The 26,065-nt window shown below is 43.7% G+C and overlaps 2 protein-coding genes across 6 annotated transcripts in view; one reads left to right on the top strand and one right to left on the bottom strand.

The window, feature by feature from the left end:
- Window positions 1-5,776: 5,776 nt before the first annotated feature.
- SLC66A1L (solute carrier family 66 member 1 like) lies at window positions 5,777-21,525 on the bottom strand. 3 transcript variants are annotated; one of them, XM_065073416.1, is made up of 10 exons: window positions 21,370-21,523; window positions 18,295-18,511; window positions 18,090-18,203; window positions 17,060-17,405; window positions 15,705-15,834; window positions 14,489-14,579; window positions 13,324-13,448; window positions 12,331-12,426; window positions 11,254-11,439; window positions 5,777-6,848 (listed from the first exon to the last, which is right to left on the bottom strand). In XM_065073416.1, the coding sequence occupies exons 4-10, from the start codon at window positions 17,395-17,397 to the stop codon at window positions 6,717-6,719; spliced, it is 1,098 nt and encodes a 365-aa protein (XP_064929488.1). In that variant the 5' UTR covers window positions 17,398-17,405; window positions 18,090-18,203; window positions 18,295-18,511; window positions 21,370-21,523; the 3' UTR covers window positions 5,777-6,716. The 3 variants fall into 3 exon arrangements, with proteins under 3 accessions (XP_064929488.1, XP_064929487.1, XP_064929489.1); XM_065073415.1 differs by lacking the exon at window positions 18,090-18,203 and having other exon boundaries at window positions 18,398-18,511; window positions 21,370-21,522; XM_065073417.1 differs by lacking the exons at window positions 5,777-6,848; window positions 18,090-18,203 and adding an exon at window positions 6,861-7,386 and having other exon boundaries at window positions 18,398-18,511; window positions 21,370-21,525.
- Window positions 21,526-21,645: 120 nt separating this feature from the next.
- The window catches only part of VEPH1 (ventricular zone expressed PH domain containing 1), an 85,505-nt gene continuing 81,085 nt past the window's right edge, over window positions 21,646-26,065 (top strand). For 2 of the 3 annotated variants that reach the window (XM_065073394.1, XM_065073392.1), the window contains exons 1-3: window positions 21,646-23,296; window positions 24,278-24,372; window positions 25,622-25,777. The gene's annotated coding sequence lies outside the window, so the exon portion shown is untranslated. The remainder of the gene's footprint in view (window positions 23,297-24,277; window positions 24,373-25,621; window positions 25,778-26,065) is intronic. The other variant, XM_065073393.1, reaches the window with a different exon arrangement.

Here is a 26,065-nt window from a genome sequence, read left to right as displayed (position 1 = left end):
TCAGAACTGCAGAACCTGGAGCTCTGGCTGAATATTCCAGCTTTTGGGGATGCTTCGACCCCAAGCTTCATCTCCAGCAGATCAGATGAAAAACTTTAGCCTGATTATCATGAAAGTGCCTGCATCTGAGAAGAAGACGTCACCAGTCTGTGGCAATATGCAGTCCTTGCATATTGGGTAATAATTTTTTTAAAGCAATAGCAAAGCAAAGTCAAGAAGTCTTACTTGGCAATTTCAACAGGTTTCCTACTCCCATTGCAGCAACAGATGAAGGCACCGGTCAGTGTGATGTGTGGGGCCAACAGCATGGGTTGTTGCTGCTCCCACCAGGAAAGGCACATCTAGATTCACAGCTAGATTAGATTTTACTTTTAATTGTTGCATGATTTTTAAGCACCTGATCTGTGCATTTTGGCCAGACCGGGTGAGCAGCTAAAAAACACAAGTCCCCTGTGCAAGGTTAGTTAGACAAAGTTAGAAAATACACAAGCAGAGGCCTGGGCAAGCCCAAAAAGCAAGGAGCTGCCAAAAAGCAAAGTGAAGGAATGAATCAGATGCAGTGCTTCAGCTCGGCTCTCACAGTTCTGTGGCTTTTGTGGCGGATTTACATCCGGGAGCAAAGATGAGATCAGCCAGGGCGCTTGCAGGGTGATTTGTGAGGATGTGCTGCAGGGTCCCTCCTGGGGCTGGGGGTGCAGCCCTTGGGGGTCCCGCAGGGTTTGGGGTTTCACGAGTCGGCGGCACTGGAACAGCAACTGCACCATCTGGTGGGAACGGCTCTGTCTGGGCTGGGCCTGTGCGCTTGCAGCTTCATCTCACGGTGACGTCCCGGCACGCTGCGGGGTCCCAGCCCTCTGCCATCGCCTGCTCGAAGCACCAGGTCCTGGTGTGGCAAGGATGGACCAGGGAAATGTGCCTGTTGGTAAAGGACACAGGTAAAAGAGAGCAGAGTGCAGACTGAGGATGCAGCGTTCGCCCTGCAGCTGATGCGTTACGAAGGGGAGAGGAAAGGCGGACATGCTGGAGAGCAGTGACGAAGGGCTGCATCCAAGGGGGCTTGGGGTCATGAGGCCCCCCCTGCACTCCTACCTCCAGCTCTGGGGTCCCCAGCACAAGAAGGACATGGGCCTGTTGTAGCAAGTCCAGAGGATGCCACTAAGATGACCCGAGGGCTGGAATAGCTCTGTTGTGGAACAGGCTGAGAGAGCTGGGGGTGTTCAGCCTGCAGGAGAGAAGGGAGATCTTACAGCAGCCTTCCAGTGCCTAAAGGGGACCTGCAGAAAAGCTGAAGAATGACTTTTTACAAGGGCATGGAGTAACAGGACAGGGGGTGGTGGCTTTAAACTGAAAGAGAGCAGATTTAGATTCAATATAAAGAAGAAATTCTTCCCCAGGAGGGTGGTGAGACACTGGCACAGGCTGCCCAGAGCAGCTGGGGATGCCCCGTCCCTGGAGACATCCCTGTCCAGGCTGGATGGGGCTTGGAGCTACCTGGTCTAGGGAAGGGCCAAAACGCCCAGCAGTAGGTCCTTCCATGTGTGATGGGAAAGGTGCCCCAAATGAAGCCCCACCAGCCCCTGGCCCCACAGCCTGGGGGTCACGGCAGGTTTCTGCATGATCTGACATCCCCGATGTGCTCTGTGCGGACACACCAACAAGCAGAGACGCTGGATGAAGAGGGGAAGAAATACTTGCCTGCTTTCTCAGCGTGGCACTTTTGTATCTCTGCAAATTGGTGTTAACTACAACTGGCAGTCCTTATTTTAAAATATGGGCATTTCTCTGCTGGAAATGCTGTCCTCCATTATTTTCTTCATCTGAAAGCTGCAAGAGTCAATACATCACCGCTGAAGCCTGCTGAGTGCCTAGAAATAAGGTGATATCATTTCCAAAAGCAAGTGACCAGCAGGCTGCTGTTAGCTCTGCCCATGCAGAGGGACAGATGGCTTTTTGCAGCTTTGATTTACTGGCAATTGTTGGAAAAGAAGCAAGCAAGGAATGAAAACCCAATATTTCCATTACAGTTTACTTAATAAAAAAATATCGTAGGAAAGTCAGACCTCATAAAATGCCCATCTTCTCTCTATATTTACAGGATCATACAATAACTTGAGCCAGACCGGTAATCAATTTTAAAAAGCCCTTTGTAATCGAAGGCACAGACAAGTGAGTGTTCAATATCCCCACAGCAAAGCAGCAGCCATGGTTCACCAGAGCAGCCCAAATACGGCCAGATGGCATCACAGCAACAGGAGAGGGCAAAGTCCCGACCAAAAGGCTGCTCCAGAGAGCTCTGGAGTGGGACACCATTTCCAAGAAGCCATTTTGAACACTGAGCAATTTCTCCTCTGATGTGCCCAAGAACTCTTCTGCACCATCCATTCTCCCTGCTTGCAAGAAACATCCTGGCATTGATATGGAGGATATTTTTACCATCGAGCTCCCACATTACAGCCAATGCATCAGGCAGCAAGCGCTGCCTATGGCAAGAAAAGATCAATTCTGACTTGGTGGTTTCTCATGCCCTTCACATACACATCCCTCTCCTCTCGCCCAGCATCACATCCTCCTTCTTTGGCTTCTTCTAGTCCTTCCCATTAACTTCACTTACTACTGGGCCTGCGTAAGTCTTTGGTTTTGCTGTAGGCAGCGTGAACTCGGTGCCAGGTGACAGCCCCGGAGCAGAGGGGCTGTGGGGGTCCATGTCACCCTGCCCCACCGCTCTGCTCCAGCGTTCCCCCAACACCATCCACACCAGGGGCTCTGCCCCATGGGCTGTGGGGGCTGAGGGAGTCCCCAGCCTTCCCTGACCCTGCATCATTTCAGCTCGGTGTCCCACCTCCTGCTGAGCCAATGTCCCCTACAGGGACGGTGTCAGTCCATGTGAGATGTCTGGTCCACGGGCTGGTGGGTTTAGGGCTACCTCAGCTCCATCTACACCTCAGACATGAGATGCTCATACCTATAGGCTTTGTTCATGGCCTGGTCCCAGTAAGTAGCTTAGGCAGCTCCATATGTTGGAAAATATCAATCATTTCACATATGAGTCACTTTGGGACATATCTACAAGAACTTGCTTTAAGAGGAGAAAGTTTAGGCTGCTGCTGAAGGAAATGCCAAGAGAGTCACAGTGGTTGTGTAGAGAAATAAAGGCTCATTTCCCCGTGAGGACTGTTCTCTGCGGGTGTGTTTAGACCCTGGAATTGTCCTTCAGCCCAACCATGCCTTGGGCTCCAAGCAGGAGCAGGTACAAGCCTGGGGCTCACTAGCAAGTCAGACAAAATGACACAATGCTTCTTTCTTCTCAATATCTGCAACCTGTCCTCCAAGCACAATTAAAGCTAAAATGTGCTGTCACAATAGGTGGTAATTTGGAGGCACGTGATGCTCATGAAGAACAGTAATGGGTTCCTATCTGAACCTCCAAGTAGCAGCGAGAAGTTCCAGGGAGCAGGAGAGAACAGCTGTAAAGTCAAACCAGCACTTCTGCCAGAGCCAACCAGCGTTTTATTTCTCAGTCAATAGTTTAATCTATTCTAATGATTATCAATGCTGATGTTGAGTGTAACCACCTTGTGTGGTACAATTGCTAAAATCTAAAAGCCAACTCGATTTTAATGGTTTATCATTAGGAGTATTGTTTAGTTGGATTAAACTGGTCTTAATTCTTCTGCAATCACCATTTAAAAGCTGTTTGGAGCACATAACGGCAACCCCCCTCATCACGACATGAATCAATGCCCTGTCTCCACACCATCCATCTTCAGCAGCGTCTCGCCAGCACCCACAATGAACGGACACTGCAGTACTACAAGCTATTAATATTTTCCTCGTTATCCATTAAGTCTTCTTCGTTGTCTTTTACCTGTCTACTAATAAGTGTCATTGGAAAGGACCCAAGCCCTGGATGTGTGTAACAAGTTTCTCAGGGCTACCTCAGTTAACACTTTGGTTAACTTAACCTGCAGCTCCTTACTCACAGTGCTGGCGACGTTTAACTCTTAACATCCATAAACCTCAATATCAGGGATGCATTAAGGCACACAAAGGGGCAGCAACAAAGCAAACAAACATCGCTCTGTTAGGAAAAGGCTGTTTCTTATCTGTAATAATACATAAGAAAACTGTGGCAGAGCAGTTAGAACAAGAAGGTTGTTGCCCAGTTGTGGATGTTCTTGTCTATGAGGTTTCCCAGAGACAGAGCAGTGACCTTGCGCAGGTTGTCACTGCACTGGTGGCAGAGACGTGGCACTGCCTTCTGCTCTTTGAACATCAAAATAAGGTGTTTTTTCTTGTTGTGCTTCCTTGTACTTTGGCAGAGCTGTGAAAACCCCTCTCTCGAGGGTATTGTGCTGAAAACCTTGTGGGAGCATCTTCTCTGGCTTCCAGAAGATGCTGCAGACCTTAAAAGTCAGAAGGACACAGGGAACGAGATCCCAGAGCAGCCAAGCACAGTGGCATCCCACTGGATGAACCCACCTTGTTTCCTTTAAACTCATAATACCATGTTTTAAATTCTTTTTTGGTCAGCAAGAATACAAGTATTAATTTATATAGAAAAAAAAATGGCAAACTTACTATTCCACTGTCAGAAGTGGCGAATTAAGTATTAATACATATTCTTCTTGAAACAAGTGAGCAAAGCCAATGTGTTATGGTCAGGAGTAACTCCATTCAGGGAAGAATCTTCTGCAGATGATGGACTATGTTAGCTACATTATTTGCTTCATTTTTTTAAAAATCAAGCCCTGAAGACATTTTAGATGTTTCCTTCAGTTAATGAGATTTCCATGATAGTTTAAAAAATAAAATTAGAAAACAATGCCGTTAATCTTGGATTACATGCAGCACGGAAAAGAATTAGTAGCATAAAGCAGGAAGATTAAGACACTTTGCTTTGCAACAGAATAGCTGTGATAGAAGCTACGTGCCGTATTTTCCCATCTGAGATTAACATCGAGGAGATCAGGATCTGCCCTTTAGTCTCTAACCTGGTATATTTGGGCTCGGCTTTAACTTCTCCCTCTGGTTCTGAGAAAATAGGGGCTGAGCAAAGGGATGACAAATCCCACATCCCAATAGGTGACAGGAAACAGCAATGACAACTCTGTGCATTTGATCAGCTCTTGCAGTCACATAGTTAATTGGAAATCACATTTTCACAAGTATAACTATTCACCCACATACTAAATATTATATATATATATAAATAAGTACTGTTCCTTCACATTTAAAAAGTTATTCTTTTCCATTAAAAATCTCAAATTAAATCACAGTAACTTCACACACCCTGCACTTGGCTGTTATAGTAAGCACCAGTATGAAACAGCGATAAAAAGACATCCCCAAATAGGATCACATATAGCAATAAAAGGGGAAATAATCTTTGAAGAAATGATGTAAGAGCAAATTCCACCTGCACCAAAAACTAACAAGTCGTGGTTTCCATCACCAGCCCAACAGGAGTTTGATGTTTTCACATGTACAGCATATAAACACACAACAAATCACATCTGAATGTATGCACTGGCAAGGTTAATTTCTGACACCCTCCCCGTGCTGCAGAAATCGGGGGAAACACGTTCACTCCAAGTCCTCACTGAGACCAATAAAGTCACCAAGTTTGCTGGGGTGGGTCCCACATAAACCCCCCGTGTCTCGCAGAGCTGTAAAACGCTCCAGAAATACCTGTATTTTCACCGCACAGCTCAGCAACTCAGTGTTTTCAGTGGGCACTTTTGGCAGCAATTTAGATACAATCCATTGCACTCATTAGTTAAATTAACATATTTATTACATATTCATTTTCATTCTTGACAAACAAAATTTAAACCGTGTCCCTTTAACCCGAAATCAAAGGGAAAGAGCTGAATGGCAAGCCCACAAATGTATAAAAAGCTCATATTAACCTTTCAAAAAAACAGCCCCTTCATTCACAAATTTAGGAGTAAATAATTATACATATATTCAATGACATATTAACAAGAAGTTCATTCTTTGACATAATTTTATTAAAGCTTTCTTCACACACAACACAGTATTGCGAAAAATCCACAATTGCATTATACAGTCCCCTTAGCTTTGATTTTTTTTTAATTGATACTTATATAAACCAGAAGTTCGCAAAGAAAATGTATCTTATAATGTTATATCGTAGGTAAGATTATATTCCTTGGAAGACACAGATATTGATGTACAAGCACTTTAACTCCTCAAAATAAACCCAATAAGCAATGAGCCCAACAACCAACTGCAGGATTGTGCTGTTGCATCAATGATGGAAATGACTTAATTATAGGATGTTTTCTCTTCGGAGGCAAATAACATGGAGAACAAATAGAAAAGGCCAAATCTTACAGGCACCAGCCTGGAAGCCCAGGTTGGGTTCAGTGCACATGGGAAACCTCATAGTCTGGTTTGAAACCAGCCAAGCTGTCAATTAGATGTACGTGTTCAGCCAAAAGGAAATAGTCACTGCATCATGGTGTCAAATAAATACTTCTATAGCACCCATCGCCATGACTCCATGTCACACTTGGGGAGAAACAGCTAAAATGGGGAAAAAACATTTGGAAAAAGAAATGTATCCAGCCTGAAGCAACAGAGTAAGTACTACTATTGGCATGTCATTTGCAAATGAGTAGCGACAAATTAATGGCGAAATAAATAATGAAGAATAACTCTGGTCCCTAAGCAACCGCAATGGGAGTAGTTTGTCAAAGTGACCCAAGGTGTGGTTTGCGGGGGCTCTCGGCCGCCTCCGCCCCCAGCAGCGGCTCCACCTCCAGCACCACCGAACCGGCTCCTCTTCCCTTGCGCTGCCCATAGAGCGCGAACTGCAGGCTCACCTGGGATTTTGGGGTAAGGAAACAACCACCCGGGGTCCAGAGGCAGCATTTGCAGAGCTTGCTTTCAATTAAACCCCACATCAGCTGTACAGAATAAAAGCAGCCATCCATTCAGTTCTGGCACCGACTCTGAATACCGCAGTCCGCAGAGGAAAGCTTAAAACTTGCTGTGTCTAATTCATGTACTGTAGCATAAGTATTATCCATTTATTTAATCCCGACTGTGGAATTTTCTACATTAGCATATAACCTTTTCCAAACCCTACTTAACGCTCATTTTCAGGGCTCCTTTATGGCAGAAAAAGTTTAATCATATTTTACTTGCAACACTAGAAAAGGGAATATACAGAAAAATTCTCACTCAGAACTTCAGATCCCTTTGGTTCTATGGCTCAAATACACGTTAAAATATCTTTTACTACATCCTCATTCATTAGCAGTAGAAGTGGAACAAAGTTCATGCAGGAGCAATGTGCAATGAAATATATTGCGCTGTCCTAGTCCAGCCGCGGTGGTTTAAACACTGGGCTGGGCTGGGCTGGGCTGGGGGTGGATGCTAAGGAGGACAAGTTATTGAAAACCTTTTCCTAGTGATAGATCAGAAAACAAAATCCTCATCTCCTGCAAAATTCCAGGCAGTTTGGTATTCACAGGCACCAACACGCAGACCACGCTACGACTCAATATTTAATGCTGTTTTCAGCACAGAATTGTGCAATTAGACATAATTATTTATTGTTATTGTAAAACAGGCCATTGAAAATACTGCTAGTCTCTACAGAATCAGTAAGTATGTATCTATCCTTTTTCTCAGCAGTTCCGGCTCTCAAATTTTTGACTGTGAGGACATTAGATGGGTGGAAGCGGGTGAGCAGATGAGGCCAAGTGGAGCCTCCAATGTAAGGATCTGCTTTACAGCAGCTTTAAAGGGACGTGATACAGAAATAAGTGGCCATCTGTGCACTCAGGTACCTTCTACAATTCCAATGTATGCTCATATATGCTCAGCTTTCATAGATCCTGGATCACCGCTACTGGAAGACACAAAATCCCACTTTAAAAATTAAATAGTTGAGATCTGACATATGGAATTCTACTGGGAACGCTTTGATCAGTTAAAATTACTTGGCTGGTAAACAATGGTTGTGAGAAGTTTGAGGTTAATGTATGTAACTATTTATAAAAATAAGAATTAAAAAGCTGGCTGGGAGGGCTGGATGAATAGGGAGGAAATTCTTCAAATCCCAGGCAGAGCCCCAAGAATTCTCCCACCTTCCCACAGCTTTCCAGCACCCCTGAGGAACGAAAGACTAGACAGGATTTCCTCGGGAACAGCAGCTCAGCACTCCTTAGTTTTCCTGCAGCATTATGTGGGGAATGCTTTCTTCTTAGAGCTTAGCAAATTGGTTTTATAGCATATATGGTTACCACTTAAATTTCCTGCCTTTTCCTTTTTCTATAGGCCTTGCTGTACTTGTGGCTGAGCAGCTCCCCAAGTCTTAATAGTTGCACGGGTGGAAGAAGAAATTGAAATGGGAATAAAACTTGCTGAACTCCTCCTGTGGGGCTGTAGCACCAAACACTGTCATCGAGCCACCGCGGCGGCAACTGCAACCGAGCTTTAAAACCGGAATCAATCATAACCCAAAGCTATGTGGAGCTTATCAAACCGTATTTCCAGAATATGGTTTTGTAGCATATGTACTCAGCTGCTCCTGGCTTTTTACATAAACGCTAAACTGCCAAGACTAATAGGAACTAACTTGCTGCTCAAGTCTGACTGTCTGGGGAAACTTAAAGTGTGCAAACAGCCCAATGTGGAGGAGACACCAAACTGACCATTCGGAGTGAAGCTTAGGACAGACATTGAGCTACTATATCCATCTTTTTCATTAAATCAAATCATTTAATGACAATTCAAAAAAACTAAGTAGTTTTAAAGACAAAAGCGGGCATTTCCAGGAGCGCAGAGAAGTTGTATGTGTGGCTGGGCAACTCTCCCGGCTGAATTGTCAGGTCAGGCTTCTATTCTTTGCACAGTGTAATTAAATTACAAAGCGTGGTGTTTCCTGAAAGTATATAATAGGTTCCAAGTGGTTGTCCTGCACATCACAAAAGGTGTGAGAGAGGAGTCCGAGGACAACAGCTCGGCTCTCACTGAATGTACTTTGGCGATGCAGTAACAACCTGGCTATGCTTAATGAAAAGAAGAGCGTGTGGAGGATTGGAACACATTTCTCTGACAATAGGGTGATGTCAAATAAAAATAAAAGGAAAAAAAATGTTGTCTGAACTAAATCCAGAGCAGAGTTGTTTGGTTTTGGGGGGAGGGACCGGGGTGACTCACAGAAAAGGACAAAGTTTTCTGGAAAAGCTTGCACAAGACTCAGTCTCTTGGAAACTTACTGGTGGCTGCTGCCAAAAGTCTAAGGGCAGAACTGGCCATCAGCTGATTTTCCAATATGTAGTATTGCATCCCTGCACACAGGTGAAACATTAAGCAACGATGCACATAAAATAAAGCTCTAATAAGGCTCCACAGTGGAACCCTACAGTAGGCTAAGCTGGACTTAGCATCTCTGACTGACAAGGCACGCTCTCAAGCCCAATTAAACCCTGGGCTTTGTGGTTCCTTGAGGAGCTCCAACCCCTGCAAAGCAGCAGTTGGAAGGAAGCATTTACTGGAGAATAAAATGGTGTACAATTTATAATTCCAATGCATAATGCTACAAAACTCCTCTTAAAATGAAAAGGAGGACAAGTCGTACTTCACAAACAATTGGACACTTCCATTACTTATGGAAAACAACTGGCTCATTGTGCAACCAAGTAAATTGAAGTGTAGACACCAAGGGTTTCATTCCCCCATTTTCCAAAACCCAGGTGATCCTGTTCTTCATTTTCTGGTCTAACATGACATATCAGTTTGTTAGATTTTTGATTTTCTTGCTTGGCGAGAGACAGCAACGAAGCTCTTTGAAAGCATCTACTTCCATACCTCCAGGGCTTCCCCAAGCAGGAGGTCTGCTTTTGTTTCCTCTTGATTACAAATACTCCATGCATTTTCAACCAACACTATACACTCGACTAGATTCCCCATAAGCTCCTCAACCTGATTTGGAAGCATCTGTTTCCAATAGCATCAGAACTGGAGGACTATTAGCGAGATTGGATTCAGACTCCAATCAAGAGATGAATGTCGCGGCTGGCACTGCCGCCCGGGCCGGGGGGAGGCCCGTGGCCAATATCTAAAGTTCCTTTGCAGAGCCCATCACACAAAGGCATCTGCAAATGTGCACATTACGTACTGTAAGGGTCATCAGGATCAAATTCTAGGGGTTTTTTAGGTAAATAAACACTGGCTGGTTTATGTTTCCAGCTGGGGATGGAAGAAGAGTCACTTTGTTCATGGAGCAAAATGCCACATGGGCTTGGAACCCAAATCCCGACATTCTGCTCATGCAAAAGCAATGGTGTTGCCTCATAAAAACTACAATTTATTTCAAAATGGGCAGTTCAGCCTCTCCACTGCAGTGGAACGTTGTCTTCCCACAATGCAGAACAAGCAGACGGCTGTTGTGATCAACAATTAATTAGCGGGCCATCCGACAGCCACCGTCCCATCGCTCGCCTAATTGGAGCGGCTTATGAAATTACTTTAATCAGAAAGACAAGACTGATGCCTGGGAATCATAACTCCTGGAACACTCCCAGGTAAATCGGGTAAAGAACTTCCTTTGAATATGGAACGGATTAGCGCAATCTGCTTCAGCACGGGCCTGAAACTGCTCGTCATTTTATCCAGGTTTGTAGTTTGAGTTTACAGAGCTAAGCACCGAGTTTTTAGACATAAACCTAAAATTCTTACTTCAGGGAATAATGAGAAAATTTCCTCCCTATACTTTTTGAAAGTGAAAATACAAGCTATAGTAACACGACTGGTGACTATAAACCTATAGTGAACAGGAAGACTGTTCTCTCGCCTTTTAAAACTAAAGTACAATTTTACTCTAAACGTTTTGCTTTTTAATTTCTTGATCAGAAAAAGCCGATGCTCAATCTAGAAAGAACATGACAGACAATAACTAATATATAGCTGGCATCTTACCTACGTCCCCTGAATATAAGAATAAAAAAGTATAGAAATAAAATAAAATTAAAATTATTATAAAAAATTATAGAAATAAATTAACCTGCGCAATGCAGCTTTAATGTAGATATTTTCTATAAACTTGTTATTCTTATCAAGAACTACAATTATTAAAAGCATACAAATTATTCTTCAGAAAGAAGTTACGATTTTGTGATCAAGTTAGAATCATTAAAAAAAAATTATTAAAAAAAAATCTACTTAATTTCTGATTAACAAGCCCAACCTGAGAAACCCATAACAGGAAAAGGATACAAAAATGTCTAGAAACAGAACTCCAAAGCTCCCAATGAGCCATGGGAGGTGGTGGAACAAGTAGAGCGCCCTGGAAGATTCAGTCGTTGGCATCTTCAAAACAAGGCTCAGTCCATATGTACCATTTCCCACCATGGCCAATGCAAACAGCAGGTACGAGGTGCCTTCTGTCGATCTTCTTCGGAACTAAACACAAATTTTACAGAAGAAATGTTAAAACATGTATCACAGCAGCCAGTTATAGACAATTTTAGCATTTTGTACTGTAACGCATCCAGACTTTCAGTCATTCTCGTCCATCTCTTCCCAGGCTCTGGATCCCCCGACCTTGGTGCTTCCAGAACGTGTCACTGAAAGCAACTGCAATTGTTACAGCTCTTCGAACCAGCTCTGCTTAATGTCGTTTTTATATAAGTGCAAAGCAGCAAAAATCAGCTGCTTCCAAATTATATTTAGGTCTTAAGAAATCTGTTGCTCTCCAGTGAACCTTCTTGAAAATATTGTGGCATTCCAGCTGTGATGGAAAAGGTAAAGGCGGAATATGAATATGCTTAGAAGTGAGCTAATAATTCACATAATCAATCCAAAAGTCCGTATACAGTTGATAATATAAACCTTCAAGTCTTTTTAACTTTTTCTTTAATTGAATATATTGATAGGGAGGAGGCTGTGGGGAAAACGGCATCTTTGTGGGAAAGGGGCTAAAATTCTAAAGTAATTTCCCTCTGATTCCAACTTTTGATCCCATGATTAGTTACTTAGTTTGGAGAGAAAAAAGGGAGATACCACTTGCTTGTGACAACAATCAGACACAGAACGTTTCTGCTCATATCTGGCAAATCCAACTGAATTCGCCTCCTCTTCCCTGCCCATCAATCCTCTTCCATCAATCAAAGACCATCATTTGAATGGGGAAAATACTCTTTTTCTTTTTATTATTTCTTACCATTTGAGAGAGTCACCAAAGCAAAGCAGCTTTGAGTTCAGAGGACTCGCTGCTGGGGAGAATCCACCACCTAAAGCAGCTCCGAGTCTCTTGTAAAACACACACGTCTACTTAGACAAAAACCCACTTACGTTTTTATACAGCTGAGGAAATCTACTTCCCAAGTAGAACACACAGGATATGTAGCCACAAATGAAGCCTGACATTTCAATCATATCGAGAGTGTTCTGAAAAAGAAAGGTACACGTATTTTGGCAAGAAAGCTTTCAGGTGTTTCAGAGGATTAAACCGAGAGTCCGCTGGCTGCTTTTCTGGACAGAACTCCTTTCATGGCACTTCAGTGCTGCTCTTCAAATGACCAGAAAGGGCCAGAAAGGGTTTAATCTTTATCTCACAACAATGCACGCTGCTGCGTCATCGCCACAACCGAGATCAAAACCAGAGCCGGGCTTTAGGATACGACACTAATATCCATCCAGTCCCCTTGCTAAAAAAGCCTGGGCACAATAATTCAAACCAAAACTAAGAACTGTGGCTAGGGCCACTAAAAAAGAATGAATCATCCTGTCTGGAGAAAGCAAAACACTCATTTTTCATAGTTTAAGAGTTGTCAGTTTTCTCACTCTAGCTGTGTTTTGAAAATAAGCTGCTTCCCTGCTGGGCAACGTTGCTGGATTACAATTATTTTACTGCCATTAGTATGAAGGCCATAAAATTGCTCGAATAGGCTGTGAACTTCCCCGCCGCAACGGCTGCAGCGGCAGGTACAATTGTCACCTTCCACTATCGATTTCACTTGTGACTGTGCGGTCTCTACAGACGCCCACAGGATGTTCCACGAGCAGAAACACAACACGTGTCCGTGTCATTTCGCAGAGCAGCACATCCTGACGACCATGGGACAGAATAAGCCTGAAATGCAGGAAGCTGGTAAAAGAAGCAATTTTATAACTTTATTTTGGGACGTATGGCCCGTAGTTAAAACATCCACATAGCGCCACATTTGTGATTTCTAAATCATTGCTAAAAGCGTCATCTGAATTTCTTTAAAGCGCAGAATACACAAGCTTTTCAAGAGGCTTTTGGGTGGGATTCTTTCAGAATGGGAGCAGGTAAGAACTTACATCACTTCTTTTGATTACTTTCCTCTGCTCTCGGTTTCTTAGTAACATCTGTGAGGGTAAAATAACCCACAGTGCTATACACACCACGACCCACGTCACACAGAAATTCTTCAGGCTTTTGCTGCCTAGGATGACAAACAAACAAATCGGCTGAAAAACAACATCTGCTGTTGATTTAAGGTTACTTTCTGCTGGCAATATAAATATGTAAATGTAAAGGTGCGATTCCACGTGTCTTTTCCTTAGCAGCAATGTCAAGCGCACCTCTTGGGTTTGGGCTAGAATCATAGAATATGATAACAGAATAACTTCAGTTGGAAGAGATCCTCAGGATCATTGAGTTCAACCATAACCTAACTCTAGCACTAAACCATGTCCCTAAGAACCCCGTCTAAACCTGTCCTAATACCTGTCCTAAAACCTGTCTCCAGGTTATCGGTTCCATATTGAATGAATCTGCTTTATCCCTATTTATTCCACTGGGCAGGCATCTGTTTCACTTCAGCTTTTTGTTACCTCTGCTGCACCGTGGATTTTCTTCGATATTCTTTATTTTTGGTTCAGATTGATGAGCTGATGTTTTTTCTTCGATACAATGAGGTTCCTATCTTCCCTTGCAGTCAAAACAGGAGTCCTTTGGTAGGCTGAATACTATTAATACAACTACTGCCAGGGTTTTACGAAGCACAACTCATTTCTCTCCCCTTTAATACGTTTTTAGCCATATTGAAACAGAACACAGGAAGATGTTGAGTTATTTTATGCTATAAGCAAATAAAGTCCGGTTTCAATCACCATGGAGGAAAACTAACTGAACCACACAAAGAAATAATGCTTGCTCTCGACTTAGATGTATTTTAGATGTAGTAACCATGGAGTGAGTTAAAATACGGAACCACAAAACTACCACATTTTGCACGTCTATCTAAACTGAAAGAACTAATTGGAAAATACTTACAGATATTATGTGGGTAAGAAAAGAGAAGGGCAGAAAGGCAGAGAAGAGGAAGGGCAGGATTTTCACAAGAGATGAGAAAACTGGAAGCAATAGGCCTAACAATGTCAACTAGAATTTGTGCACTCTATCCCTCTGAAAAAAACCCTATCTAAACGCTGTAGAAAATATCAGAGTAAAGAGAGCATTTTAATTGTTGAAAAACCTTACGTTGGGTCATCTTCTGGTTCTTGAGCTTATAGTAGACAAATTGTGAAATCATGATTATATCCATGTTAACATAAAAAACGGCAGTGACGATCTGAAAGAGAAGATACATTTGCTTGTTCAGTATGCACACAGATCCAAATACCTTAACTGCACGGAAATTTGGCGTCATAATCACAATGCGAATGGCAAATAGCAAAGCACTGCCAAAAAGAGACAAGAAAAGGCAAAAAGCAAGTGTTTCCAGTACAAAACAAGTTCGACTGCTGCAGATAACGCAGAGTGAACCTTGTGCAATGGGGACTTGCTGACACAGCTGCAGTAGCTGGACATTTTCCAGGGTGCGCAGAAGAAATTCATGCCTGGGCAGATGGCAAATCCCGCCAGAAGCTTCACTCCGCTCCACCCAGCGCTTCGGAAACTGCTCAGCAGTGTCTCTTCCCCAAAAAAGACAAAAGTTGACATTTTCTCTTCCCTTTCTTATAACGGGGAGGTGGAACGGGGAGGTGGAACGGGGAGGTGGAACGGGGAGGTGGAACGGGGAGGTGGAACGGGGAGCACCACACGTCAGCTTGTGAAAGAGAAGACAAGTCTGTCCACCCTTGGGTCCATCCCCGGCTTGTGAAAACCGCGAGTGGCGGCCACGGACCTCTCGCTCTTTTAGTTAAGAGTCAAAAATCAAACCAGCAGACAAGAAACCTTCAGACACTTGCGTTGACAACTACTGTTTCTTTCAGAGAAAGCCTTCCCTTAAGGAAGAAAACATATGTTTCAAACTAGTCAGAGACTAACAGCTTTGAGCTGCTATTTCCTTGTTAATAAAGTTTTCCTAAAAGAAGAAAAAAGCAAGTTTAAGGAGTAGTAACCTCGGAACAGCTTGATCTATGACAAGTTAACAACAAAACTTCCTTCCAGCCCTATGTGCTCTCCAAGCTCATTTTGAAGCTGAAGCTTAACTGGAAATTCCCCACTTTATTCATCGAGTAACACCCAGCAAGTCTCTCCAAATGCTAATTACAAGTGTGCAATGGTTGCTATAACACATAACAATATCAATGTAAATATCTGGGAAATTACGACTTATTTTGTAGACGGTACACCAGGGAATAGAATACAAAGCTATTCTCCTTCCCAGTATGTACTTTGCTGTGCAATATTACATTATCCTAGAGAGAGTTTGAAAAGCATAAATCAGAAAGCAGTTATATTGACGGATTACCTGAATTGGCAGTTGATTTGTTAAATAGCAGCCTATGAAATTGGTGAGATCTCCAGCTATCCAACACAGCAGAAAGCCCAAAGACAGCGCTTGATCCACTCTTCCGTTCTGACAGGCAACGGAAATTTGACTGGCACAAATTGCAGAAGGAATTGTCAAACAGCGTAAGGAAAAAGACATTTAACAAGCTCAGAAGTACATTTTTCAGAATCTGAATAAAGAAAGATTAAAACTCGAACCACAAGAGACCCAGCACAGCAACACTGCACTCAGCTTTTGAAGGAGAACTCGGTACCACTGTAGCTCACCATGCCTCACTCTAACCTAACAAACGACTCAAATCACAACCTCATTACTGCTCCTTTTTTGTGGCCTGCACTGAAATACCATTTTCTGGACAGCAGAACTATGCCGTAAGCATTTTACATTCATCTGCTGCAAATACCAGCCTTTAAAATACCGAAATAAGAAAAGCACTGTTATTTTTCATAGAAGGGCTAAGAACGAGCGAAGCTTCTAAAAGAGCTGACAAGGACACTTAGGGCTCTAAATTGCAGAGCTGTTATTCAGATTCACGGTGGGGACTGGGAAGCAATCCCAAACGCGACTCCATTAGACATCTCTTGATGAATTCCATGCTCGCTAACATGACAGTTTTAATGTAAAGCCCCCTCTCAACTAATATTTCAACTAATATTTCTGAAGCTCAAGCGCTGACTAAGAGTGGGTTTATTTTGCTGGTTTTCCATGGCCCTTTTACTAGTTGGGTAAATTACATCCCCCTTACAGGGACAGACTACGGAGTCAATCCCATTTTGTTTCAGGCATTTTCACCTGCTGGGAGCATTTCTACTCTTCCTTTGTCATCTCCTGCCTACGTACGTGAAACCTGAAGCCAGTGCTAGCGACCAAACGGCAACTGATTTAGCACCACGCATGGGCTGTTTTGACCTTTTCTCAGCCCAAATTTCGTTGGCGGGAGCCGGGACAGGAGTTTTGGTGACAAAGCATGTGGTTTCAATCAACACAGAGGCAGCTTTTGCTGCAAGTGTGCCTTGCACACATCTCAGGGTGGGGAAGATAAGAGGGAAGAGGTGATTTATTCTCATTTGCTCTAAGTGGCAGAGATTAGTGTCAAGTCAGTACAACAGAACAGTACATCAAGCTCATTTGTCAACCACCAAATATTGTTGCAAACATGAACAACATGCTTCTCTGGCATATTATATCTGTATTATGCAGATAGAGGAACATATCCAAGATAAAATTTAAAAAAAAAAGGCAGCTTTTGAAAAAGGCTTGAGGCAAGATTAGTCATGTTTGAATCTGAGGACTGCTTAAGACTTCAAACTTACGGTAGTGCAGCAAACAGAAAACAGACAATGGAAATGAGCCCTGTGACAACGCTCCAGTACTCCCACGCGTTCTCCACACATTCTTCCAGAAGATGCCAAATCCATGGTGTTCCATTTATGCACAATCTCCTATTCTCTACTGGCGAGATATTGAAAGCATGTGTGTGCAGCTGAGAAGCCATCATTCCTGGACCGAGATCCGATTTCAGAAGTTTATTTCTGCCTCCATTTTTACCCCATGCAAATCCGCAAATCCATTTACCGATGCTGAATATCCGCTGTGAAAAGGCCTCTGCATCCAGGCGGATGCTCGATATCACAGTTATTTCCAATCTCATAAACGAACCTGCCAAATTCAAAGAAACAAATATAGCCAGTGTGAATAAGACATTAACTGTGCAATGCTTGCCTATATTTATCGCTTACAGAAGAGAAGTGAGACTTCCAAGAAAGAAAAATACTTTGTGGTCCGTCATTTGCTCTTGATGAATATGCAGCGCTCTAGATTTATATCACTACAGCATTTTAGTCGGAGGTTTTGTTAGACTCTGACTTTCACACTCAACGCTATGCCAATGAAGTAACAGAACTTTCTTTAATGGTACCAGCCCGGATTCTGAACGCTCTACTCACACTTAGAAAACATAATGTTGCTTTCTATGTAGCTAATTTCAGCATAACAGTATGAAAAATAAGTCACGTATGACTCAGATTCCAGAAAGGCTCTACTTGATCTAGCTCGCCCATCAGCCTGGCCGGTGATTCAACAGTGTCAAACAGTTTGCATTATTTAATACTCCAGAGCAAAGGCAGAAAGCACGAGAAACTCGCGCAAGGCGAGTGGAGGGTACTACCACCCCAAAATCCCCATAACAAACATAACAGTCCAATTTAATTCCTCTGAAGGTTAATAATTCCTCATGCAGAGGAGTCTTCAATCAACTACCTATTAAAGAAAAAAAGCCAGAGCAAGTGAACTGTTTAAAAAGAAAAGAAAAATAAAAAAGTAGTGCTACACTAGTAGATTCACCTCTTTAAAGCCAAATGTAGATGGTGACAATTTCTAAGACCCTTTGGAGCATCTCAGATATACAGCAAACTGGGAAAACACGGAGAAGTAATACTGAGGTATAAGAGTGTCCCCCTAGAAGTGAACAAAGTTCTTTATCATCTCACAGGCAACGCTCCCAAAGGGCTGATGTTTGCGGTGGGGATTTCTGATGTTCTTCACACACCTGGGCACAGGGCTTGGAAGGGCTGACAATAAACCCCTGGGGTTGAGCCACCCTCATTAACTACTTTCAAATCCTGATGAGGTTTCACAGAGCTTGGACTCACTCAGCTCGCTTTGCTTTTTCCTTTCGTCAGACGTCAGGTATTAGTGGTGTTAAATGCTGGGACAGGTTTTCTGCAGAAACTGGCTGCCTCTCAAGTGAGCTGTCATCATTGGACCTAAACCAATTAAACGAGAGAAGAAGAACATATTAATACACTGGGAATTTACCTTGGCCTATTAGATACATTCAGCTTATACCGGGGAAGTTATTAGACTTTGTAGCCATCTTTGACAATAATTTTTAAAGTTAAAAAAAAAAGTTAGGAGTAATGTTTCAGGTAACGTTCCCACTCTGGTACTCTAGAGTTAAGCAGAGTTTTACCACCCACTAAAAAGGGAGAAACATCAAAGCACAAGTACTATTTCGGCAGCTTTTAGGCATGAACTTTCAAGCATTCATAAACACGGTAACAAAAACCTTACACCTTTTGTTAAGCTTCATCCCAAAATGCCCATTTAAAGCTAAGCAGTGTATGTCAGATGTCAAAAAAAAACCAAACCATGTCTGAAAAATTAGGTTAAATATGGTATTTAAAACCATGTCTGAGTATCAGAACTGCAGTTGGACTCACATGTGAAAAAGTTCTAAGATCAAGGACGATGTGGCAGCAATTCAGACTGATTTGGTGCTGCACCCTGGTCCAAAACCCCGCAGCTACTACGGAAAACCAAACAGTTTAAACGTGGTAGGAATTAGAGCAGCCACTTACACTCCCCAGCAGACTGGAGCTCTGGCCTCCTGCCACACAGCACGCTCAACACATTTAAAGCACGTGTGGATACTCTTGGGTTGTAATTACTCCACATTTACGCAGCAGAATAAAGTCAGCGTTGCCAGTCCTTGTGACCGGATTGTTAATCGTACAATATTTGCTATTTTTCTTAAATCCTCAGGAAAATATTCTTTCCCAATAAGGGCTCTATCACCAAACCGAATAATTCCACCAGCAGCTGGAACAACTGGATGCCGTAAACTAAATGTATCGGCCACCAAACCTGAGCTGCTCCTGCCCTGGCTGGGAAGGCAAAAGGCGACAGTGTCGGGTCTTCAGTTGTTTTCACACCTGGGCTGGGTCTGACATATCAGGATATGCCCTTCACCAAATCAGCCACATCTTCTGACACTGAACTACGTTATAATGGTGTTTTCAGCTCAAAAAGTAATGGTGTTTGAGCCAGACCAATCCAGATGGTTCCCTCCCCAGATACACAGAGTCTGGCGTTGAATGTTTTCATTTCTGTTGTTGCATTAAACACTTTCCACCTGAAAACAGGATAAGCAGATTGCTATGACATTTATTTCCTTCCTATAGTATTTCAGTTGTCAATGATGGGAAAGGAAATTAATATTAAAATGGGATTTATGTTCCTATAACAACTCCTTGCCTGTAACCTCAGATTCTTTCTTAGATTACTGCCCAAATATCAATTACTACCATTCGGAAAAATTACAGTAAAGGTATTATTTTCACAGAACAGTTAACTTGGAACCTTGACATCATACCTTTCCAAAAAGCTTTAGTGTTTGTCTAGTAAGAAATAAAATGGCTATGGTGTAAGTTATTTAATAATAAGGAAGCAGTAGCTTGAGATTCCTATCTGGACACTCTTTTTCTTATTTTAATCCCCTGTTCTGGAGTAAAAAAGTGCAAACAAATATTCGATGGCTTAAAAGTGAAATACGCTTCCTGAAGAACAGCCGAGGACAAGGAAGGTTTCCCTGGATCTCGCCACAGATCCGCTGCCGCTCCAGCATCCGTGTGCTCGGCTGCGATGTCAAACAAGACACTGATAGAAATGCATGAGGATGGCGGGGATGGGGTTTGGCACATTCGCGCGTTCCCTAAATAACAGCTAATAACAGCCTGGAATCCAAAAGGATGTTTGGTTGTACAGTACTCAGGATTTAATGACTCCCAGGGAAAAGAAGAAGCGGAGCTAAGCTAAGGAGTAAATTCAGGGCTTCTTCAAACACTGCCCAATATTAACCTGGTCACTGTAGTTTGGGTCTGGCTACTCTCTAAATAGATGTTTACACACTCCTGATTGTGAGTGATAATGTATGAGCACATTTTACCTAGAAAACAAATGCAGCTCTCATAGAATACTTCCAGCTTAGCTTAGAAAAGAAAGGAAAATGGGGGGAAAGGGGAGAAAGGAAGGGAAAAAGGGAAAAGAAGAAAAAGGGAAAAGAAGAAAAAGGGAAAAGAAGAAAAAGGGAAAAGAAGAAAAAGGGAAAAGAAGAAAAAGGGAAAAGAAGAAAAAGGGAAAAGAAGAAAAAGGGAAAAGAAGAAAGTGCTAAAAATAAAAAAAGAGAAGATGAAAGAGAAGAAGAAAAAGAAGAAAAAGAGAAGAAGAAAAAGAGAAGAAGAAAAAGAGAAGAAGAAAAAGAGAAGAAGAAAAAGAGAAGAAGAAAAAGAGAAGAAGAAAAAGAGAAGAAGAAAAAGAGAAGAAGAAAAAGAGAAAAAAAGTAGAAAAAAAAAAGGAAAAGAGAAAGAGAGAAGAGGAGAAAAAAGAAAGAGAAAGAGGAAAGAGGAAAGAGGAAAGAGGAAAGAGAAAGAGAAAAAGAAAGAAAAAGAGAAAAAAGAAAGAAAAAGAGAAAAAAAGAAAGAAAAAGAGAAAAAAAGAAAGAAAAAGAGAAAAAAAGAAAGAAAAAGAGAAAAAATGAAATAGGAAACAGGGAAAAGAAGAAAAAGAGTAAAAAAATACAAGAAAAAGGAAACAAAAAGAAAAAAAGCCTTTTTGCAGGAGGGCCCAGCAGGTACCGCGGCCCCATCCCGGGGCAGCCCCGCCCTCGGGACGGTGGGTCCGAGCCTGTGAGCTTCTGCAGCGCCGGACCGTGCCAGCACTTGGTCACCGGGAACGGGGAAGGCGACGTTAGCGGGACGATCACTAAGCCCGGCTTTAGGAAAGGGGTCGCCGGGCAGGGAGGGGGCTCGGCGAGGACACGCGCCCGAGCGGGGCCGGCACCGACCTGGCGAGCGCTGCCGCCGCTCCGCGATCCGCCCGGCGCCGCGCACGCCGCCCCGGCCGCAGCGGGGTCCGCCGCACGGAGGAGCCTGCGGACAGGGAAGGCGTAACGCTCCCGCGGCTGGAGGCGGTCGAGAGGACGCCCCCGGCGCCGAGCCCGGCGTGGAGACGGGACGGGAAGGAGAGAGGGAGGGAAGGCCGGGCAGCCCGCCCCGCCCCACCGCCGCCGCCATAAGGCGCCGCATCGCGGGGCCCGGGCGCCCTCTGCGGGCGGCGGAGCGGGGCCGCGCTCACCGCCCGGCAGTCCCGCCGCCTCCCGGGCCCGAGGGAGGGAGCCGGGCACGGGTTGGCGCGGGGTGCGGCCACGCACAGGGAGCGAGCAGCCGCGGGCGGTTCTCGCAGAGCTCGGTAATTGTGCTCCTGCCTTTCGAGTGCAAGGTGGGGGGAGCAGCCAGCGCAGCCCCGTGCAGACAAAGGGCTCAAGTCCTGGGGGCAGTTTTGCTGCAAGAAACACCCTGAGGAGCTGGAGCGAGTTGAGAGAAGGGAACGGAGCTGGTGAGGGGCTGGAGCACAAGTGTGATGGAGCGGCCGAGGGACCTGGGGGGCTCAGCTGGAGAACAGGAGCTGAGTGGAGACCTTCTGATCTCTGAACTGCCTGAAAGGAGCTTGGAGCCAGGGGGGTCGGGCTCTGCTCCCCAGGAACAAGCACCAGGAGCAGAGGAAACGGCCTCAAGTTGCGCCAGGGGAGGTTGAGGTTGGATGTGGGGAACAATTTCTTCCCCAAAGGGCTGTGGGGCATTGGAACAGGCTGCCCAGGGCAGTGCTGGGGTCACCATCCCTGGAGGGGTTGAAAAGGCATTTAGAAGAGGTTGTTAGGGACAAAGTTTAGTGCTAAAGTTAGGTTAGGCTATGGTTGGACTCGATCTTGAGGGTCTCTTCCAACCTAAATGATTCTAAGGTACCTGAAGTGGCACACAGCACAAGGCATTGTGGTTTTCTTAGGACTGAGTCAGTTATGTCATTTGGTGCTGCCCACCTTTCATCCAAAAGCATCACTTTCAGGCTTGTGTACCCTATGCAGAGCAGCCCTTGGGAGAAACAAGCGAGGTTTTGGGTGCAGGGAACCCCAGACATTCATTTCCCCCAGGGCTGAGGCCGATGTGCCCTGTGCAAGCCCGGGCTCTGCTCTGGACGCCTGATCAACACCGTGGTGGCTTTTCCATGGCCGGGCCTTGGCGGCTCTTAAATGCCACATCTTAATGTGATCGGTAACAGCAGTTAGTGATCCGCCATACAGAGGAGTCTAACGAACAATCCCGGGATCTTTCGGGGATGTGTGCTTTCAGACATTAATATTTTAAAATATTTTGATAGGAAAGAGTGTTGTATAATTCACTGAATTTTTAATAGAATTTTACTTTTTATTCTCATATAGGCTCATAAGTTCTGTCGTTACTGCAGCCTAGCTAATTAACGCAGGGTTGGAAGAGCGATTAAAGGCAGGCTCTGGCTGTCTGCATTGTTCTAGTTTAATTGCTGCTCAAGCACCAATTCAGCGTTGGTCTTGGCAGTTGAGCAGCACTTGTCTGGCACCGTGAAACTCCCTGTTTATGTCCATGAGACTCATCTGTTGCTGGTGGGCAAAAGCATGAAGATTTGTGATATTTTTAGTGGCACAGCCTTGTGGAAGGAACAGGTTTTGTTAAGTGTGTTAACGATGTTTTGGCCGAGATGCTCAGGTGTGGCTGTTGTTAAAGACCCTGCTAGCGGGAGTCTCCTCACCTGTGTGGGCACAATTGGGTCTTGTGGCTGGTGCAGAAGAGAGGAACAAGCTGGAAGGAGCTGTTTGTGCTTGGGAAGGGCTGTACTGGCAGCAGGAATGAAGAGAATTCTCCTACACCTCCCCGGTGGATGAAGAAAACCCCCTTGGTGTAAGTAACCTGTGCGGTACCAAACCCAGAACTGGATGTGAACATGAAGCATGAAAGGGCAGCAACTGGAGAGACCAGGCGGGTGACTGGAGGGGGTAAAATAATACACAAATGCTCCTTGTAACAGTTTTTGAGCAAAATTTGAGTAAACTGGTAACGGAACCTGGAAGGTGTTTGTGCTCTGAGGGCACTGATAGACCTTTATGAGGATTTTTATTATTCAAGTCAAAACCCTATATATCATTAAATATACGAACATAAGTGTGCTGATTATTAGATGACCTCAAATGAGTTAACACGTTTAAAAATATGTAACGTTACTTGTGAGAAGAGTAAAGTAGCAATTTATATGTGGAAAAAACAACGTAGAGCTCTCTCCAAAATACTTTCAGAGAGTAGAAAACATTTTCAGAAACAGAGGTTGAAGTTCATAGGTTTGTCCAGGCCGCTTGCTGCCTCTGTTTCTGGAATTTGTGCATCTGCCACGTCATGAAATTCATTGTATAACATCGGCCTAAAAAAAGGGGAATCAAGAGAGCATAATGTGGTGAAAGGCAGCCAATTATTTCAGAAGTGTAAACTACATTAAAAAGTCGTGTACAACATTATATATTTATGGATACAATTTTGTTCTACTGTCACATAACAAAATGAATAATACATTAGTCCAAGAACTTGTCATTAAGTGAATTTCTTTGTTGCCTTGCCATTAAAATAAAGAAGTCCTTAGTCTGTATGTATGCGTGACATTAAGCCTTTTCTGGGAGCATAATGTAGGGTGGGTGAAGGTACTATTAGGTTGCAAATTTAAAGTAGATTTTATAAGTTTTAAAGTCAAATAATGCTAATGAAATTTGTCATATTTAAAGATATTCAGAGAGGCTTTGCAGGTTTTTTTCCTGTTAGTGAGACGTGATAAATGGAACTGAGATATTACTTAGATGAGAAAACGCTGTTCTGTTTTACCCTCTCTATTTTCAGAAAGTTATTATGGCAACCAGTAGGAGAGAGTTTCTTTGCAAGAGTTAATGAGAACATGGAATTGGAGGTTTATTTAAGCATCAGAAAACTTCCAGGTAAGGCTGACAGTTCTTCTCAGTTTTAACTCTAGAATACCAATCTGTTTGCTCTTGTAAGTTTCTATGTATTACAACACCGAGATCACATTTATGTCTTTCTTGTAATGAGGTTGAGTCCAGTTCATATCTTGAATTCTTTTCTTCTGGGGAGAGATAGGAACATCTATTTATAGTCTGATGAAGAAGATTAGCGGGGCAATTTAACTTGATGATTAGGAGACGATTACCTTTATGGTTTAAGTCAGGCTGGATATGGGAATTTCAGGCCTCAGCCTAAATTCTTGTCTGACCTCATGAGTCCTGCTGAGGAAGAATGCAAGAAAACCCCAATACAGTTAGATGATGGTGCAACTATTTTGGTGTTGAGCCGTCTAGGTACTGTGTAGAGTTTTTCGTGCAGAAGTAGGTGATAAGTTTACACCTTTCCAAAGGAAGATTAAAGTTATCTGAAATACCATTTTTCTCAGAATGTGTTAATGTTTTTTTGCTTTTTTCTCTCTAATGTAATGGGCAGCAAAATTGAATCAGTTTCCTGCTGAGTTGGACTTGAAAGGTGAACACTAAATTTTCCATTACTTGATTGTGATAGGTGTACACCTCGCTGTCCGATAAGGTCAGACCCGCTGGGGAAAAACTGGGAACCACGTTTTGGATGCAAAGGATTGGATGTTAACTTATGTTGCAGAGACTATTGGTTTAAGTTTTTGGTTTATGAGCGAAACACGGTTTCTCTGCACTAAGTTTTGGAAATTCAGGGACTGGGTTTCATAGCGGAGCCCCTGCTGTTGGCTGTGGAGCAGGGGCTGCTCAGGCTATGGGGGAATACTTGAGGAGTAAGACACCAGGTATAGCGGTACCACCCCCAAAAAACCCAGCGAACAAACCCAAACCAGCCAAAAAAAAAGAAAATTAAAAAGGAGGTTCTGCAGATTTTGCTCAGGCCTCGGCCTGAAGTGAAGCTGAGTGAGCAGGGTCTGGAAAAGCACTGGGTGGAATGGAACTTATTTATATAGAGACTTTCTTCTGCAAATCTAGCAAACAAAGCTTTGTCCTGGGCAGGAATTTACATAGTCATGTTAGTGCTATATTAATTCATTTAAATACCTCGTCCCATGAGGTGCTGCCTCTCTTGTCTGCTGACTGCTTTCCTTCAGCCTCCAAATCTCTGCCACTACCCCGCTCTGATGCCGTTACTGAAATTGGAGTTTCTGGTGGCAGTGCTGTTCCTCCTGTTTGTCTTTCACAGCATCGTGCTCATCTGTGAGGCATAGCGTTAATGAGGGGGAGCTCATTGAGCATCTCACCAGATGTTTAAGTGTCCTTTACAAACTGGCTCTTAGTGTGGCACCTCTCCAGAGCCGGGAGAACCTGCGCGCAAGAAAGGCGTGAGCGCGTCGGATCGGTGGGTGCTGCTTCTTTTTCTTGGAAGTTAGCATAAATGCCTGTGTTAATTTTAAATGCGGGTCTATGTTACGGATTATCTGCTTTCATTAGTAGCTTCAGAGGGTAGGTGTTTAATATTAATAATCACTGTTAGCCTATAGACTTAATTAGGACAAGAAACAGCTGGATGCTGTGCAGAACCAGCCTTGGCTCCAGAAGCCGTGTCTCTCGGCAGCAGGCAAGCCCTGATTGCCGAGCTCTTAACTCCTGGCAGCTGAGAACAGCTTGTCCTCATGGTTACTTATCA

This window comes from Columba livia, chromosome 9, assembly GCF_036013475.1.
Source record: "Columba livia isolate bColLiv1 breed racing homer chromosome 9, bColLiv1.pat.W.v2, whole genome shotgun sequence".
Classification (NCBI taxonomy): Eukaryota; Metazoa; Chordata; class Aves; order Columbiformes; family Columbidae; genus Columba; species Columba livia.
This window is presented reverse-complemented; position numbering and strand designations above follow the sequence as displayed.